Genomic DNA, 20,218 nt, shown 5'->3' with positions numbered 1-20,218 from the left:
AAGAACATTTTGAATATTCCATATTTTAAAGTATCAATCTGATTTTTTTGCCAACCTGGGGAGAGCTGGAGAAACTTAACTTCAGCCATGAGTCAAAAATATTATGGCCTCCTTACTAAGTATTATCAGGGATGCAAACTCATCAGGTATGGAAAAGGTGACAAGGACCCGAGCCCCCCGACCCCACGGAATATCGGCTTTAAAATGAGGAATAACAGAGGATTTTAGCAGTCAGAACAACTAAAGCAGCAGGTAATAATAACAGAAACGCTAAAGAGTCACATCTAATAGATATATTAAAGCATTTATTTTAATTGTGTAGCAGTCAGTTTATAATTTTGGCAGCACTGTTGAGCAATTTGAAAATCTATTGTCATGACTCTGTGCAAGGCTTAGTCTTTCTATCTTTATGGCATCTGGTGTAAAGTAACTAAATTCATAAACTCAAGTACTATACTTGGGTACAATTTTGAGATACTTGTACTTTATTTAAGTATTTCAATGTTTTGCTACTTTGTTCTTCTTCTCCTCTACAGTTCAGAGGTAAATGGTGTACTTTGACTCCACTACATGTATTAATACCTTCAGTTACTTCACAGATCTGGATGAATGATGGTAAATCTAATCAAGTGTTGAATCAGACTTTAATTCCACCTGGAGTAAATCCACCAGCTACCCTGCAGAATACAAAGTACTTCAAACTAGCTGCACCTTTACCAGCTTTGAGAACACTTTCATGATCAATCATTATAAAACATATCATATATATTATTCTGAAATGGACCAATCTGCACAACGAATACTTTTACTGTCGCTACTTTCACTATATTTTGATGACAATACTTTTCCACTTTTACTTGAGGAACATTTTGAATGCAGTACTTTTACTAACAGAGTATTCCTACACTCTGGTACTTCTACTTTTACTCAAGTACAAGACCTGAGTACTTCTACTTTTACTCAAGTACAAGACCTGAGTACTTTTACTTTTACTCAAGTACAAGATCTGAGTATTTCTGCTTTTAATCAAGTACAAGATCTGAGTACTTCTACTTTTAATCAAGTACAAGATCTGAGTAATTCTACTTTTACTCAAGTACAAGATCTGAGTACTTCTACTTTTACTCTAGAACAAGATCTGAGTGCTTCTACTTTTACTCAAGTACAAGATCTATACTTATACCACCTCCGTTTATTTATTTAAAACGAAGGCTAAAGCTAACGTTAGCAGATAGTGACAATGTATGCTAGTTAGCTAGCTCAACGATAATATTGCGACAGAAAAACTTTTCAGTTTACATCACGCTCTGCCGCTCCGACAGGGAGCTCTGCTCTGAACACCTGAACGGCCCGTTCTAACAGCTGTTCACCAGCGGTCCAGTCTGTACCAGAGTGACTCCGGACCGCACAGTTAATATTAACGAACGCACCCGTAGGTAATGTGGCTGCTGAAGCTAGACCATCATCGCGGAGCAGCAGAGCCGACAGGCAGGAAGACTCGAGCACACAGCTCGCCGCTGCATTATAATATATAAAAAAAGAACACCATGCGTGTCATGATGGCACATAACAGCTCGCGGCCGCAGATTACTCCGGGTCCCAGACCCCCCCATACCCCAAAAATATTTGTATTGCAGATCTACATGAATCACACAAACGGCGAATTTTGCCGAAAGGTGAGTGATTTTCATGCCTGATAAGGGATTTTGACTCCAACATTTATGTTACAGTTTATATTTGAAACACAATGAAATACATGTATAAAAAGTACAGGAACAGATTACAAATATTAACTTAATAATGGGAGGCGTGTGGCACAGTGGAGTTAGTGCGCTGATCTTTGAATCAGAGGATAGCAAGTTCGAGTCCCACTGCAGTCAGCATGGCGTTGTGTCCCTGAGACCCTTAACCCCAAAGTGCTCCTGTGGGGGTTGCCCAGAGTATTGAGTACGTAAATCGCTTTGGAGAAAAGCGTCTAACAAGTAACAAGTAATGTGATGTAATGAATGATATCAAGTTATGGTTTTACTCTGCTCCGTAAACTCCCTCGACGGGGCCGCACGCTCTCTTTTCTTGATCACCTTCTCACGGAGAACACTTCACTGTCCCGCTTCATTGTAGGATTTCTACCACTTCAGTTGACCATCTCTGTTAAGTTATGGAATACTAAATAAATAAGTAATTAGATACCTTACCGTTACTGCGCTCATAAAGAATGATAAGAATAAGGTGAATTGAACTGGTTTCATTAGTGTGTTTATTTAAGGTAATTAGTTAGAGGCCCTATTTTATCAATGTCTGCACAGCAGTTACAATGGTCAAACTACATTAAAACAGAATTGTCCCCATTTTTTCTTTAATAGTTACTAACATTAGATATTTTAATGAGATATGGACCGCAAAACAAAAAATGTGCCTGAATAACGACTTTAGCAGTGGACATAAAAGTCAACTGTGTGTCACTTGCAATGACAGTGTTGTGTTTTTATTAGGGCTGTCAAGTTAACGCGTTAATACAAATTAATTTTATTTTAACGCGTGTGTATTTTTTGTCCACAGCCGCCCCGTAGTTTCAGAGCGCATCGAGTTTAAAATACCATCTACAAGCTGATGCTGACAACCCCGCTCCTGCCGCGCGCTTGCGGCAGACCACACTTCCACGCTCACCGGCAGGCACCGACTGGCCATCGGGAGGACCGGGAGGGTGTGTGTATGTGTGGCAGAGTCCTGCACGGGTCTGATTTTCAAGACCCTCCCCTTACCCGCAACGTGCAATACTGAACCCGCCCCGCTACCCGCACATATTGCCAATTAGATCCGCAATCTGACCCGAACCCGCATATATATATATGAGCAGTGAAAGAATTTACAGAATTCACAGAGCACGATTAAAGGGAAATGGAGCTCCCGAGGCAGAGTGCTGCGCTGCCTTAAATACAAGCTGTAGGACTTTGAGGAGCTGTCCAGTAACACTTACTGAAAATAAACTATTCATTTGTTGCGTTTCCCCTAAATGTTCAGCTGGACGATGTATTCGAGCTGCTAACATCATGCAATTATGAACACACGCAGTTGCGTATTTGGCTCAAAAAGCGTTGGATGTTAACAATTACATAATAATAATAATAATAATAATAATCAAGTAGCCTAACCTATGACGTTTAAAGTGATAATTGTTGGCCATTTAATATGTGAAATTTGGATAGTATATTTTAAAATGAAGGTAGCCTAATCCAGGAAATACAATGCCTAAATTATGCCGTTCATTCCATTTAATTATATTCATGTAGACACATTAATTAGATGGTCCTCCGCCCCTTCCAAAAAACGTGACTTATTAAAAACGGAACGTTATAATATTGTTATGCAACAATCACGTGCATTTATTTGGTTTCATAATGTTAGTCATTATGGCTGACGATATAAAACAAATGGAAGCCAACTGAAACCAGTGCAATTGCAACAAGGCGGCCGCGGCCTATGTCTGACACTTTTAAACTGTTTAGAACAGTACTCCTCTTCATGCCTGAAATAATTAAATGGAGGCCCACTTTAGAGAACACGTGAATTGTAAATAAATACAGAGACAACATAACAATTTGGAATGAACATTTTATTGGGGTCACAAAGGTCAAAAACAGGATTAAGAAAAAACGATGGAACGACCTTCTCACCGTGACATACGGAGGCTTCACGAAAGTTACATGGGAGATAAGCCCCTCCTACACCTCTATATAAACAGCGTGTGGAAGCCCTTTCCGGCTCACTCTGTCCTGATGCAGCACAGCGAATGCATCTCTCGTGCTCACGCGTATAGCTGCATATCAGTGACGTGCGGTGTCATATCCTCCTGAATGCTGAAAACTCACACGCACAGCTACATGTTCCTATAATACACACTGCTTGGATTTGATCACCTTGCAGGGCTATCCTGGGGGGAGATTGTTTAGTTATAATAAGCCGAAACAATCAGACTCCTGGGTTTACTACTGAAGATGTGTATTAGAATTGTTATATGTGAGCAGAGGTCGCGTTAACCGAATACTTTCCGTCTAAGACGGATTTTTTTTTTTATGACGGAAAAATCTGAAAGTTGTCCGTCATTTTGACGGATTAGAACAAACTCAGAACAGCGCTACAGTTTCCCCGCAGCGATGCTCCGGTGTTATGCCGTGTTATGCATTCCAAAAGGAAATTATACCGTTTCCAAACCTAACTTTGCCGAACAGATCATTGAAATGTCTGTGAAACGCTGTGCGCGCTCCTGCGAGGTGCAGTGGGCATGCATTACACCGCGCTAACAGTCCCCAGTTGACAGTTCACGAGCGTGCTTTTCCATATGCTTACTCGTTTAGCAGTGAACAGTTGCTTAACTTGGACACACAACTTATGAAACTATTACAAAAACATGAATATGGAGGTTGCAAATGTACTTTACACGGTTTATGGATAACAGATCAAAAGAAAGAATAGAGGAACATACGTTGGTAACATTAAATAAATATATACAATGATTACATATTTTTAAAAAGCGTGGTTTGTTCCCTTCAAAGATTGTCAACCCATGGCAGCTAATCTATAACAATTCCAAATTTAGCACAACTGTGCTTGCTTCATAAATTAATGTATGTATTTCAAACTTTACAAAGTTCTTCTGCTGCGTTGGCAGTCTTTGAAGGGAAGGAAACAGGCTTTGGAGGAAATGCTCATCCTCTGAGAGTGGGGCGGCAGGCAGAGCACCGGACTCCCGTGTCAGGGCCTCAAGGAGGCGTTCATGCACCTCCTTTTCATTGTTTACATTCCTGGGCCTTTTTCTTCCTGCCTGACAAAAACAAATAGCATTTTTTAGTGAAGGTACAGCAATGCATCAATACAATAAACTGCAATCAAAACTGTCATTTACATACCCCTGGTGCTCTGCCTACACCACTAGGTCCTGCAGGGGCATCAGTGGGACAGCAGCAGAGACAGCAGGAGGGGCATCATCATGATCCTCTGCCTCACTGCCCTCTGAAAACTCATGTTCATCTGTAAACATTGAAAATATTAGAAAGATGTATTTTGTATTCCATTGAGGCAAATATAATAATGAGATAGTAAAATGGAACGGGTAATGTAATTCTAGATGTTGTGAGAATACAATTGCACTTGTATTAAATACAATACAAATTAAGCAGTTATAGCCTTGATATTCTCTTAAACTTTGATTTCTAAATTTTTTTGGTACATATTCTGTGTGAATGAGTGTCTCCACTTGTCAACCAACCTCTCCCGTCTGCTCCCTGCGCTTCACCTCCGTACTCTGAGGTCCTGTCTCCCTCGGGGTAACAAATGGGTCGAGGAAGGACAGGACCGCAGAGTATGTCCACTTTTTATTGGTCCCTGCTGCTGACCCACTCCTTTATCTTCCTTCTCCCTCTTCCTTTCTTTGACATACGTGTCCCTCATACTCTTCCATTTCTTTCGGCATACCTCCTCTGACAAGAAAAAAACGTTTACAAACGGTAACTTTTAACCCTTATCTGCCGTTAAACCGGCGGTTGAGCTAACTTGGTTAATGCTAAATCTGTAATCAAGCAAACAACGGATATATATTTTAACTTACCAGGTACGCCTACTTCCTCGCTTATTTTCCTCCATGCGAGCTCTTTCTTGTTGCGGTCCCGGTAGATGTACGACATTGTATCGTATATCTCCGGGAACCCACTCACAGCAACAACTATTTTTAATTAATTATTTTTCTAATAATACATTTTCAAAATATTGATTTGAGGAGACAGAATGTGATGGAAATACACTGAAGTAGTGGAAGATGGTTCAAGGTTATTTATTGTCAAACTAACATAGCTAGAGTAATTATGTTGTTGAACATCTTAGGTCAGGCTTCTCCAACAATGCAACACAACACAATCATACAGAAAAGCAGACAATATTAAAACAATAAAAAAAGTGGAATAGTGGAATACGAGTCTATATACAAGTTATTGGAATGATATATTAGATACAAAATTACTAAGTAGCAGATGAATGTTATGAAATGAAATTGTGCTTAACAGTTCAAATAGAAATCTAATCTCAAAATGAAATCTGGTTTTACCTTCGTGGCCAAACCTTTAAACGGGAAAGGCTTGCGGATTGCAGTGACATACACTGTCAAAGGTTTGGCTGTAAAATTACAGTAAATTACTGGCTACTAGTTGCATGGATTTCACAATTTAAATATTTCACAGTAATTTACTATATATATTTTACAGTTAATTAGAATAAAAGTACAACTAAATACTGTGACTTTACAGTTGCCATGCCCATACAAACAGTAATTTATTGTAAAATATTACAGCTAAATATTGTGAAATCATGGTAATATTTTACAGTGTATCGCCCCTTCTTTTTCTGCTTGCGTTTCTTCCATGTTTCCACCAACACTCTGAATGTCTGCATAACAAAGAGTTATCGATGTAAGAATTTATTTATAATTGGAATCTTTTTTGCAGACCAGTTGTATCTTTTTAAACATCAATGCATGTACAGAGAAATGTATGTTTTTATTCATTTATCACGTTATTCTAGGGTTATTTGATATAGTTCTCCATTAATAACCATGGACATTTATTATAAGATGTAATACTCATAAAGGATTGTATATTAATAAATACAAACTAAATATGTGTTACTTAATAAAATGCTATCATCCACACTTGAGATTAATTCACTCATTCAAAATCAACCACATATTACTATTTACCATGGCATGATTAATGAAATGTGCAAACCTTTCGAAAGTCTCCAGGAGTCGGCATACTCCAGCATAGCACTGTGTTTCTGTTGATATTGGACAACAAAGTCATCCATTCTGCTGAACCTGCGTGATGGGAAGCGGATATGTTTCAAATCCCATTGGCTCTTCTCCATGATGCCTTGTTGTCTTGTTGTCTTGTTATGTTCTGAGAAAATAATTACACAATTACTGTAATACGATCAATTAAGTCTTTGAGCACCTGCAAAAGCGCTAACAAATTAAATATATTATTAGGGCCCGAGCACGAAGCGCTAGGACCCAACGGCGTCCTAGCACGAAGTGCAAGGATACCTATTGTTATTGGTGGAATTCTTCTTATTATTTTTCTGCGCTTTCGACCTGTAGGATGCTGACAAAGTTGTATAATTTTGCACGGACGCCAGGACCGGTGAAAAATTTGATATTCTGGAGTCAATGGGTTAAATATTCCAACCTGCTCACTAGCGCCACCTATCAAAATCCCATTTCGGACAAAATTAACAAAGTCGCACCGTAACTCCGAATGACCTGAAATTTTGCACACATATTCGGGAGTACCTGCTCTACAAATAAGTCCATGGGAACCCTAAGCTCCGCCTACTTTTATTTTTTTAATTGGCATAATTTACATAAACAGTTAAATATTCACTTAAATTTCAATTTTCAGTTTTTCAACACCAAACTTCGTATATAGCATCGGTGGAGGGTCAGACACATTACCCTAGGAGATGAGCATGTCCAAACGATAAATATTTCCGCCATTAATTAAAACGTACTCGCAAAAAGGCGGGGCTTATAAAGAAATGCTCATAACTCATCAACAATGTATCCATTCACCACAGATTTTGGTGGAAAGGTTCAGTCTGTCTTGGGAAATAGGCACACCAAATAATTTTCATTTAGGACTATAGGGGGCACCAAAAACACCACCAATTTATAACTCAAGAGCAGATGGACTAATCTTTTATTTTTATTTTTTACACATACTCTCGGGGCGACTACGAACTTAGATTCAAAGTGTCGAAACAAATGCAGAATGTGGGCGTGGCCTATACATTATTTTAAAATTGCGATAGCATAAAATGAGCTTCGGACGCAAAACTTTGGACACACGTCAGAGCCCAGGACCTTTTCGAGAATATAAAAAAAAAACGTACAAAAAACTGCTCACTAGCGCCCCCTATTGTGTGGTAGTCGCATATAGTTTCTCAGAACTTCACGAATTTTGGCACACACATTCCTCATGGAATTGCGGACATATTTTTGTATATACATTCCATTAGCCCCGCCCCCCCAAAAAGTCGGCCATTTTCAAAAATGTGCGTTTTTTATGCCTTTTAAGCACATTCGTGCGAACTCCTCCTAGGGGAATGATCGGAAAAATTCCAATCCAGGACACGTTCAGCCCCGATCCAATATGATACTTAATTGAGAAGAACATATTTGATATCTCAATCGTGGAGGTCGTAAGCTAACAGCGAATACACCATTTTTGACGATTTACATGTTGCAAATTACTCCAAACTACTCGAATATAGTTAATCCGATATTCACGAAACGTAGTATACATATTGCTATTATGATTGCACACATATTTCAAATTGCCTTCCATTAGCCCCGCCCCCCAGAAAGTCGGCCATTTTCCAAAATGTGCGGTTTTCAGCCATTTTACGCACGTTCTTGCGAACTCCTCCTAGGGGAATGATCGGAAAAAATCCAATCCAGGACAAGTTCAGCCCATTTCCAATGTGATGCTAAATTGCGAAGGAATAGTCGATCGCTCAAATTAGGACTTCGTAAGCGAACGGAGAACTTTCCATTTTTGACGATTTACATGTCACAAATTACTCCAAACTACTCGCGTATACTTTTTTCCAATATTCACGAAATGTTCTATACATATTGCTATTATGATTGCACACATATTTCAAATTGCCTTCCATTAGCCCCGCCCCCCAGAAAGTCGGCCATTTTGAAAAATGTGCGTTTTTCAGCCATTTTACGCACGTTCTTGCAAACTCCTAGGGGAATGATCAGAAAAATTCCAATGCATGACGGGTTTAGCCCCTATCCAATATGATACTTATTTGAGTAGCACATTTTTGAAAAATTACTCGTGGAGTAAGCTAACAGCGAATACAACATTTTTGACGATTCACATGGCGCAAATTGCTCCAAACTGCTCGCATATAGTTTTTCCAATATTCACGAAACGCTGTATACATATTGCTATTATGATTGCACACATATTTCAAATTGCCTTCCATTAGCCCAGCCCCCCAGGAAGTCGGCCATTTTGAAAAATCTGCGTTTTTCAGCCATTTTACGCACATTCTTCCAAACTCCTCCTAGGGGAATGATCGGAAAAATTCCAATCCAGGACAACTTCAGCGCAAGGTCATAATACATTGAGAAGGAATAGTCCGTCGCTCAAACGGGGAGCTCGTAGGCTAACGGAGAATGTACCGTTTTTGACCAATTATATGTCAGATAAGCTACTGAGACCTGCCTGTCTGCCTGGCACATCAACTCTCTCACACACACACACACACACACACACACACACACTGTTAGTCCAACAACACCCTTTGCTGGCGGCATATTGATTACAACAGACACCTATACACTCGCTAACCCTAACCCTAATGTTTATTTGTAGATATCTCCTAAAGCCTACAAATAAAGTGTGACATGTAGGCCTGTTACATTTGTTATTGAGCGATATATATTATACACACTGTTCTGCTTTCTGCACTGACCTCAGCAGCTGTTCTCACTGTAACATCACCTAACATCCAGGGGACATGTGATTACCCAGATAGCAAAAGATATTAATTCAACATTGGATTTTGGTTAGATTGGTTATTTTTGGTTGAGGTTGAAAAATCAATGTTGATTCGATGTGTTTTTACAAATACCATTTCAACGTTTGAAAAAATGTTGTTGAATCAATGTAATATAGATGCCGGTTTTTCAACGTTGAAATTCCCTACATTGAATTGACATTGTTTCAACGTGTGGCGCTATCCCCTCTCGGGCGAGATCCTGACCCAGCGTCGGAGGCGGGGTCTGGTTCTTTCCTATGAGAGCTGCTGTGCATGAAGACAAAATGGCCCAAGTTTTGAGAGAGCGAAACGTCACAGATTACCCGTCATGCCTGTTGCACATTGCACTTAATCTTGAAAGCACGTTGGTCACGTGAAAGAGCGTACACCCGGTGTGGAGGAAGGCAGGCAGTTCAGTTGCCGCCAAGCCGCCTGAAGAGAAGAGACAGATATCACAAATCGGTAAGAAATGTAACGTGACCGTTGTGCATGCCTACTCTATATGTTCACCTCAGTTACACCCTGTTATGTTTTTTTTAGGCTATTCAGAGCGCAAAAGTGGGAACTAATTACTTATAATAATATATATCATCAACGAATTTAACGTCGTTCATCCCATGACGCAGTTGATATTTTATTGCCCTGACTAGCACCTAGCTAACGCAGCGCTAGCTAACATAATCTGACATTAAACTCTACCATCCTACAGAAATTACATAAAGTGTCCACTGATGCAGTCAAGCTAAAGCATTATTTAGGATATTTGGGTGAAATTGTGCATATTTTTTGTTATAATATAGCCTATATCATAAATTAATTAAACAGTTCATCGCATGACGCAGTTGATATTTTATTGCCCTGACTAGCACCTAGCTAACGCAGCGCTAGCTAACATAATCTGACATTAAACTCTACCATCCTACAGAAATTACATAAAGTGTCCACTGATGCAGTCAAGCTAAAGCATTATTTAGGATATTTGGGTGAAATTGTGCATATTTTTTGTTATAATATAGCCTATATCATAAATTAATTAAACAGTTCATCGCATGACGCAGTTGATATTTTCTTGCCCTGGCTAGCACCTAGCTAACGCAGCAGATACACTAGCTAACACAATCTGACATTAAACTCTACCATCCTACTAGGGATGCCAGCGATTAATCTATTATTCGTTACAGTCTCCATAATCGAAGATTATTTTTAAAATTCGATTTTATTTATATATTTTTTTATTATTTATGTTTTTTTGTTTTTTTTCTGGCTTAGTTTCAACCAAAATATAGACTAATAATAGTAATAGTATTAATAATTGTAAATGGCCATTGGTCACAACACCAGTTTTGACTGTAAAACTTGGAGGAAGCCAGCAGCGCAGGCTGACTGCTGCTGCAGCTTGCTACACACCGACCCCGCCGATTTTGATCATGGTCAGTTTCTGGCATCCCTACATCCTACAGAAATTACATCAAAGTTGGTCTGATACAGTCAAGCTAAAGCATCATATAGGATATTTGGGTAAAATGTATGTCCTAGGGGTCCTGGACTCCTGGTTGAAGACCCATGGAATAAAACGTGTAATTCTAGGGAATTTCGTCAGTACAGTTATATTTGCATTGCACCAGGAGGCTGATATATATTTGTACTGTTAGTTTATGCATACTGATTTTTAATCTGCTTTGTTTTCCTCCATTTTCAGGATTATACTACAAGACGAGTCAAGGGGATCACTGCAATACACAAGGCCAAGTAAAGTAATTATAGCAGTGCCACCTCTCTTTACCTAAGATGGCTTCTTATTGGTCTAAAAGACGTAGAGTCATCAGAACTGTAAGGGACATGGAGAAAGATATCCTTAAGGAATACGAGGAAACTCTTTATAATAACAAGTCACATTTAGACCCCTGTGTGAATAGGGAACCACCCTTCAGAATCTCACACGTTTCCCAACTAGATACACCACTAGCTTCCCATGTACACATGGAAAATGATCATACTGATGGTAGTTTAGCTGGAGATGATGAAGTTGAATCAGATCATGTACAAATGGGAAATGATCATACTGATGGTAGTGTGGCTGGGAATGTTGAATCAGATTCTGACTCCGACAGCCATGACGAGCATCAGCCTAGTCAGGATCTGCTTATGAGGAGCCTAAGATATTGGGCAACATCCTACTCAATCAATCTGGTTGCTTTGTCTGCTCTGCTGTCCATCTTAAAGCTTTTTCACCCTATGCTCCCTAAGGATGGAAGAACTCTGCTTAGAACACAACATGATGTTGCAACCACTCAAATGCAAGGTGGCGAGTACTACCATTTTGGATTGGTGCAAGGGATACTTTCACGATTGAAATGTTTGAGTTTACCAGTGAGCCTCAGAACTCTTACTTTACAGTTCAACATAGATGGTCTCCCTCTCTTTAAGAGTTCAAGACTTCAATTCTGGCCTATACTTGCAATTCTGAAATGTGATTATACTAAGTCCCCATTTATTGTCGGTATCTTTTGTGGTTTAAGCAAGCCCAAGTGTGTTGTTGAGTATCTGCAGCAATTTATTAGCGACCTTAAAAATGTACTGGCTAATGGCGTTGTTCATAATGGTAACCGATTGAAAGTACTGGTTTCCTCATTTGTGTGTGATGCTCCAGCCAGAGCCTACGTTAAGAATATCAAGTCACATAATGGCTATTCAGGGTGTGACAAGTGTGATCAACATGGTGTGTGGAGGAAGAAAATGACTTATCCTGAAACAAATGTCAGGCTCAGGACAGACTCAAGTTATTGTGATATGATTGATGAAGAACATCACTTGAAACAGACACTCAGTCCTTTAACAGGGACAGTAAAGATGGTTTCTTCATTCCCAATAGATTATATGCACCTCTGTTGTCTTGGTGTGATGAGAAAACTGTTGAATATGTGGTTAAAGGGCAATCTAGCCACTAGGCTTCCTTCACAAACTGTTAACAGTATATCAAGCAAACTGCTGGGGTTACATTCCCACACCCCTTGTGAATTCAATCGCAAGCCAAGGGGTTTGAATGAGCTGGATCGTTGGAAAGCTACAGAGCTCCGATCCTTCATACTGTACTGGGGCCCTGTAGTTCTGAAGGATTGCCTTCCCAGTGAGATTTATGACAACTTTATGTTGTTTTCAGTGGCCATGTATTTGTTTTTGTCTCCTGGAATTTCTGGCCAAAAGGTTGAATTAGCGCATAGATTGATGATTTCCTTTGTGGAACACTTTGGACAGTTGTATGGCAGGGATCAGATTGTGTTCAGTGTACACCAGCTTATACATTTAGCCGATGAATACAAACAATTTGGACCTTTAGATAATGTTTCAGGATTCCCTTTTGAGAATTATCTTGGCCAAATAAAGCATCTTTTACGCAAGCCACACCAACCTCTACAACAGGTGGTCAAAAGGTTGTCAGAACAGCCACGTTGTGAGGTTCCATTACCAACAGATGAACCAGTCTTACAGAAAATCCACACTGATGGTCCACTCCCTCAACATTTCGGTGTTGCTGTACAGTACACAAAGGTCTCCAGTAGTCGTTTTACCTTGTCTACAAAGCAGGGGGATAATTGTATTGAGGTGGGACATAGTATTGCAGTAGTGCAGAATATAGTCCAGGAAGAAGATGAGGTATATGTGATCTACAAAAGGTTCAGACACCAAGAATCATATTACACTTATCCCTGCGAGTCCTCATGCATAGGTACATACAAGGTTAGAGAGTTGTGTGACAATATCGGGGTTGGTAAACTTGGATGTATCAAACGTAAATGTGTTCTGTATCCAGAGTCAGAAGGAAATGGCCTCATAGCTATTCCAATAGCTCATATGCAGTAGCATACCGCTCATACTGCTGGGCGAGTAAATGACATCTTATGATTTATGAGCAGGTTTTTTTTTTAATCATTTACATTATTTCCTTTATTGTATACAGAATGGAAAGGGAGGTGGTGCTTTGGGCCGTTGTACTTTTTCCAAATGGCGGAGCTGCAACAGTTCTTGCCAGCTGGTTCAGTCTAAAGGAAGGTAAATTGTTATGGCCCCCAAAAAACATGTATTTGAAGGCCCTTAAAGAACACATGACGGCCCATAAAGGATGGACCACATATGCGAATGTCCGGCTCTTGATTACTTGTGGTAAGTAGTCACTGCATTACTATTGTCTATTTTCAAGTATATAGGTATCCACACGTTTTATGGATGGCAGTTTGAATGTGTGTGGTGCCATACCACATATGACATATGTGTCACAAGTGAGACTAGTCAGTAAAATGTCATCCTATTATTTTATGCTTTTTCTTTTACAGACTCATTGGAAAAGGCCAAACGATACGAAGAAAAGTATGTGACTACTGGATGTCCAACCACTGATCTGAGCTCTGAGGACGAAGCAGGTGAACGTGGGAAAAGAAGAGTAAGGTACAGTTGAATTCCTGTAGGAGGTCAGGTTCCATGTCTGGCCTGACTTTAACCCTTATCAAACAACGTCGCATTGATAAGAACCAGTATGCGTGCATAGGCAGGAACCAAAAGAACCCAACCGCTCATAAGATGCAATGGAAAAGTGGTCACAGCACTCCCAGTGTGGAGGAAGCAGGCTTAGGATGTTTACTTTGATCGCTCCCTCTTGAAATATATAATCCTTGGTTTCTGTGTAAACAATAAGTAAAAACCCCACCTCCAGTCCTGTGATAGACTAGTGTCATCTCTGTGTACCTGTACGTCAAGCGGCCTCATTCTACAGAAATGGGCCATGGGGCAAATTAGTTCAATTAATGGGAATGTTGAATGTTTCATTTTTATTTTCCAGACCAAATCCTGTGTACATGGAGTCAGATGGGGAGTCAGAAACCAGCTGTGTGAAGAGAAGATTTGCCAAGCCACCTGATGTTCATTGTCCTACAGTGCTCCCAGAATCCAGCCAGTACCCCTCAGGACCAACCCCAAATGCAAGCAGTGGTATGTCATTACTTATTAAAATGGCAGGAACAATATGTAATTGCATGTGAGCTTTAATTTACAAGCATTTAGTTCCTCCAACAATACATTCAAACATCAGTCATGTGATATGTGTTCAAAAGTTACAGCATCCATTATTCCTGTCTTTTGTTCCCTTTTAGCCTCTGGAGGAAGCCACTCGGAGGATGTTCTGTCAATTCACCAGGCTGACAATGGTAAGTGAACCACTTCACACTAGGGATCGACCGATATGGCTTTTTCAAGGCCGATACCGATTATTAGTAATCAACGAGACCGATAACCGATATTTGGAACCGATATACATTTGCAGTAAAATCAGAAAATCTTGGTCTCAAAATGTAGAAGAACACAAACTCCAACACAACTTCTTTGAAATGCCTTTTTATGTTTGCTGAACTTTTCAACATCTTAAAACTGGTTTCCTCTGTGACCCTGAGTAAAGTCAATGAAATGGAAATAAAATGAAAACTACTAAAACTTGTTCTGAACTTCTGATATTTGAGTCTCACTCATTTAGTAGTCCCAATTCAGCAGCACCAGATTGTGGTGCAGAAAGCAGAGTTGCTGCGAGGCTCCACTAGCAATCCCCCCCCTCACAGTTTATCCGCTGCGAGACGCTACCCTGTGTAACTGGGAAACTGATAGAATTGGATCGGGACATTGCTTGTGTACAGAGTGGTGACTGCAACCAGAGAAACGGCCGCATCAGATCCAAAGTTTTATCGGCAATTTGATTTAAAAAAAAAAAAAAAAAAAAAGGCCGATAGCGATAATCTGTAAAATGCGGAATATCGGTCTGGATAATCGGTCGACCCCTACTTCACACTACTACCTCCGGGCGGACAGTATGTAAATGTGCTTTGTCCGAGTTACAGCATTCATAGTTCATGTTGTGTGTTCTCTCATTGTAGGCTTTTGTGGAAGCTATTTGGCGGAGTTGGACCAGTCAATGGACCACTGTAATGATGGTAAGAAAACTAATGGTGTAAAAGTCAGGCACATTCATGTGGCTGCCGATGACAATTTATTCAGGACACCGGAAATATGACCCAATGTTTCAGTCTCTCCGAAACGTTGGTCATATTTTCTGTATCCTGAATAAATTGTCATCGGCAGCCACTTGAGTGCACCCCTCGTTATTAAGTAGACTAATAGACTATTATGTCTTTTATCTTTGGATCACAGGAATTATCAGCACCTTAGGTGGGAAACTATTCTTTAATTACTCACTCTGTAGCCAAGTGTGTTCATCCCTCAGGTCTCCTTTATCTAAAGTTGGAAAGTAACTATATGGGGCTAGCTAGGTGCAATTGCTATATGGTGCTCATGGATAACAACTTTAATAGTGCTCATTTGCCTTATTTAGTTATTTCTCTCTTTTTCTAGGATTGCCAACATATAACTCCAGCCCCTACCACGCTATGCCATTAGAGAAAGCAAGGAATGGTATGTATTTCTCATCTTAAATGTTGTTTTTTTTTGGAAAATTCCCAAATTCATGTTCAATATAAAGAATGAATAGCAGCTCAGTGGCCTCGTGGTTAGTGTCCGCCCTGAGATTGGGAGGTTGTGAGTTTGATCGCCGACCGAGTCATACCAATGACTGTTAAAAATGGTACCCGATATCTCCCTGCTTGGCACTCAGTATCAAGGGTTGGATTGGGTTAAGTCCCTGCGACATACTAGCATCATGTCCAGGGGGTGTACTTGTACATCATGCTGCGGAAACAGGATATCGGCTCCTATGGGCCAATGGTTCTCATGGCTTACTTATAAACAATTAATAATGGTGTCTTGTCTTTTAGACGGCGGTGCCAGCTATGCACATGGCTCAAGATTAGCTGACTTCAGCGCACTGGGCTTGGCTCACCTGACCCCGCAGCACCCATCCCACCCCCTTCAGCTCCAGAAACACCACGGGGGAGATTATATGGAGAGGAATCAAGCAGAGTGTTGAAAGGCAAGTATCATTTTCTGAGCAGGTTCTTAACCGTACTGATGCCTTCTGAATTGAGAAACCTATCCCTTGTGACTTTCCCATCTTTTCATGTTTTTTGTCATGGTGTTAAGGCTTAAAATGTAAGCACTTAAACCTGCACTATGTAACCTTTTTGTGATTACAATGTTATTTTGTCCAATCTGTATGGTAGTGTTAATACAATATAACTTAAAATTGGGGTGGTTGATTTTGGTCTCCCTGCTCTTCTATTGAGACATTTAGATCCTTTATCTAGGTGAGACATGACCTTGGTTTGACAAAAATTATGACTTTATGGTCAATTTCTCCCCCGAGCAAGCAGGCAGGCTCTATAAACTCAGTGGTACATATTTCAGCAGTTGTGCTGGAGACCTGTGTTCAAATCCAGGGTAAATAGGAAAGTTACATAGTGCAGCTTTAATGGTTACTGTTGGCAAACACTTATCAGTGAGTTACTTAGTGTCATTCTAAATTATTGGAAATTAAAAATCTATCCTTGAAATGTAAATTAAAACCTTTATTTTTTTAATTTTCAAGACATTGCTGCCATGACAACCACGAAGATGCTTACCGAGCTATGTATGGAGGTGAAGCAGATCTCACGTGACATTAACTTTATAAAGACGGAACTTGCTAAACTAAACATTCATGGAGCTGGACCAGAGTCACAAGAAGACAACTTCCCCATAATGCTTCCACTCACCAACGAGGAGAAGTTTGATGAGACTGAAGCTGCTTTGAGGGAGGAAGCAGTCCGTCGAAAGATGGTGAACAATTTTTACACAAAGCATTTTCTCTATAATCTGTCGAGGCTTCTAATATTTTCTGTATGCATTTGCAGGTATCCTGTGGATCCTTATAAGTTTTAAAAGTCTTACATTTCTTGTTTGAAATCTTAAGGGCTTATGTCTGGAATTGTAGGAGTGGATGCATTACATTTCTTTTTCACTTGGATGTGTGTTTGACAGAAATATTGTAAAAATACGCCTCGCGAATCACGATAATATTTTTCTTAATCAATATTTGACAATTTCTTAGGATTGCCAATTTGGTTGTTGGCATTGTTTGTCGATTAGTTTGGACACAGTAGTGGTCTTATTTCTTCCTTAGAGGTAATACAAATGTGTTCAAATTCATTACATTTGTATTTATTTATAAATGAGAAGATGTCTATTTACATAGTACACTGTAGCACACTAATCATTTTCTCTCGTCTGTTAAGATTACCCGCCTGGCATTAGTCGGAGGGACCAACTCGGAAAATATGATCCGGCGAATGCTATCCGCTGCCATGACAAACAGTCTAGCCTGCATCTTCAACTGGGTGGGAAAGGGAGAGAAGAGGGCCTTCAAGGACACGCTGATAAAGGACTGCATGTTTGGTGAGCCTGCACCTCAAAATACTAGGTTTACTACTTTACAACAGATTTGGCAAATATTGAATTTAATTCATAAGTCTTTTACATTTCTTTCTCAAGTTGATAAGAATGGATGCAAAATGCATCCATTCTTATCCTTATCTTCATATAAGTGGTCCTCATTAATGCTCATAATAGGATGGCAGCATTTCTGTCTACTCGCTCTGCATCTCAAAGGTGGGCTGTGGACATTTCAGAAACCTGCCTACCAGTGACATTATTCCTAGCTAATTGGAAATGACCATTGATGATGTCACTGATGGGCACGTTTCGGAACTGTCCACTACCGTCCTCTGAGACACAGAGCGAGTAGACAGAAATGAGTAATAGTATGAATCAATTATATGAAGATGTGGTTGATGGGTGAATTGCTCAATTAAGGCCGCCTGAAAACCTAGTACACTAAACAGTACACACTGGAACGCATCCATTGCAGCTTTCTTCTTCTTATTATTTCAATAAACAAAAAATGTAACTTCTTTTTTTTCAGCTGCTGCTCGTCAATTTGACCGCAGGCTGACGGAATTGACATTCAGGGTTGGAGTGCAGAAGTGGCTACGTTACGCACCGGAGAGGAATGGCGGTGTACCAAGGAAAAAATAGTTAAACAGACATTGTTTAAAGTTGGGGTGTTTTCGTTCATGTTGAACTGGGGTCTTATAGATCTGAGTTTATAGTTAAGACTGCCTTTCCACCGAGTATGACAACCCTGTTTGCAGTTGCCAGGTTTTTATGTCATCTGGAGTTTCAGAGCAAATATAATTTGAACTACAGTTGATGGCCAGATCATTGTCTCTAAGGAGCTTCCTCCACTTAAAGGTCCCATGTCATGCTTTCCCGGTTATTACCCGTCCCCTTGTTGTTATGTAGCTTTTTCTGCATGTAAATGGTCTGCAGAGTCAGAAACCCTCAAAGTACACCCTGTAGCGAGTAAAACTCTAACACAGAAAAGACCTGTCTGTGCTGCCCCAGAACTTCTTCCTGAGTAAAGTGACGTAACGGGCATAGTGGCGTAACACACACACTCTCACTCAGCCTTATCTTTTCTCAGCTGCGGCTCCGTGGATTTACACACACAGCCTGGCTGTGAGTGTGTGTCTGTGTGCTCAGGCTGAGTTCCTGTGTCTCGCTGATGTACAGCTGTAACGGTGGTGAACCTCAGTGATTATGTGTTACAATGGTGTTAGCAACCAGAAAATGACACCAGTAATGACAAACTGATGAGAATGCTGCGTGGGGTCTGGGTACCGTGTTGGCGGGATGTTGCGGGGCTCGCTGCTCGGCTCGAGGAGCAGACAGTGTGAGCTGGATTACTGGTGTTGTTTCCTGGTTGCTGCGTGGGGTCTGTGAGACAGCGAGACACAGAGGAACTCAGCCTGAGCACACAGACTCACAGCCACGGATGAGAAAAGATAAGGCTGAGTGAGAGTGTGTGTGTCACACCACTATGCCCGTTACGTCACTTTACTGAGGAAGAAGTTCTGGGGCAGCATAGACAGGTCTTCTCTGTTAGTTTTACTCGCTACAGGGTGTACTTTGAGGGTTTGTGACTCTGCAGACCGTTTACATGCAGAAAAAGCTACATAACACACAAGGGGACGGGTGATAACCAGGAAAGCATGACATGGGACCTTAAGAGACAATGTTTTTCGTGCTTGTGGACAAAAGATGTTAAAGATGTTCATATCATTGAATCTGAATAAATAACTGAATAAGTAATGGGCTCTTTTTTTGTTTGTTCATTTTAGTTTATTTTCAATGTCCGACATCAATTGCAATCTTCAGCATGACAATATCTCAATGTTGATTCAATGACTTTTTGCAATCTGATAATAACATTGTTTCAATGTATAATGCAATGCATAATATAGTTGAATCAATGTTGATCCAATTCTACATTCTTTCAATGTTGATCATATCGTAATTGAATCAAGGTTGATTCATTGTTGGGATTGGTTGAAAATTCAATGTTGTTTCAATGCTGATCATATCGTAATTGAATCAAGGTTGATTCAATGTTGGGATTGGTTGAAAATTCAATGTTGTTTCAATGCTGATCATAACGAGCACATTCACTATTGTTTCAATGTCTGACTTCAATGTTGAACACAATCTTCAGCGTGACCATATCTCAATGTTGATTGAATGACTTTTTGCTATCTGGGAAGTTAGTCTCTCTGCGTTTCTGCGCTGGGCTAATGCTAATGCTAATAAT

At 40.1% G+C, this 20,218-nt stretch overlaps 1 protein-coding gene across 1 annotated transcript; it reads left to right on the top strand.

Annotated features, from left to right (window-relative positions):
* The first annotated feature begins 10,035 nt into the window (after positions 1 to 10,035).
* LOC117559226 lies at positions 10,036 to 18,902 on the top strand. The gene is made up of 12 exons (XM_034235906.1): positions 10,036 to 10,065; positions 11,303 to 11,352; positions 13,562 to 13,764; positions 13,935 to 14,046; positions 14,438 to 14,586; positions 14,748 to 14,801; positions 15,519 to 15,575; positions 15,994 to 16,053; positions 16,413 to 16,567; positions 17,123 to 17,352; positions 17,808 to 17,967; positions 18,494 to 18,902. Exons 3-9 carry the CDS (start codon positions 13,563 to 13,565, stop codon positions 16,562 to 16,564), a joined length of 786 nt encoding a protein of 261 aa, XP_034091797.1. The 5' UTR covers positions 10,036 to 10,065; positions 11,303 to 11,352; position 13,562; the 3' UTR covers positions 16,565 to 16,567; positions 17,123 to 17,352; positions 17,808 to 17,967; positions 18,494 to 18,902.
* Positions 18,903 to 20,218: the final 1,316 nt, after the last annotated feature.

This window comes from Gymnodraco acuticeps, unplaced genomic scaffold (assembly GCF_902827175.1).
Source record: "Gymnodraco acuticeps unplaced genomic scaffold, fGymAcu1.1, whole genome shotgun sequence".
NCBI lineage: Eukaryota > Metazoa > Chordata > Actinopteri > Perciformes > Bathydraconidae > Gymnodraco > Gymnodraco acuticeps.
The sequence above is the reverse complement of the archived record's forward strand: the minus strand, read 5'-3'. Positions and strand labels throughout refer to the sequence as shown.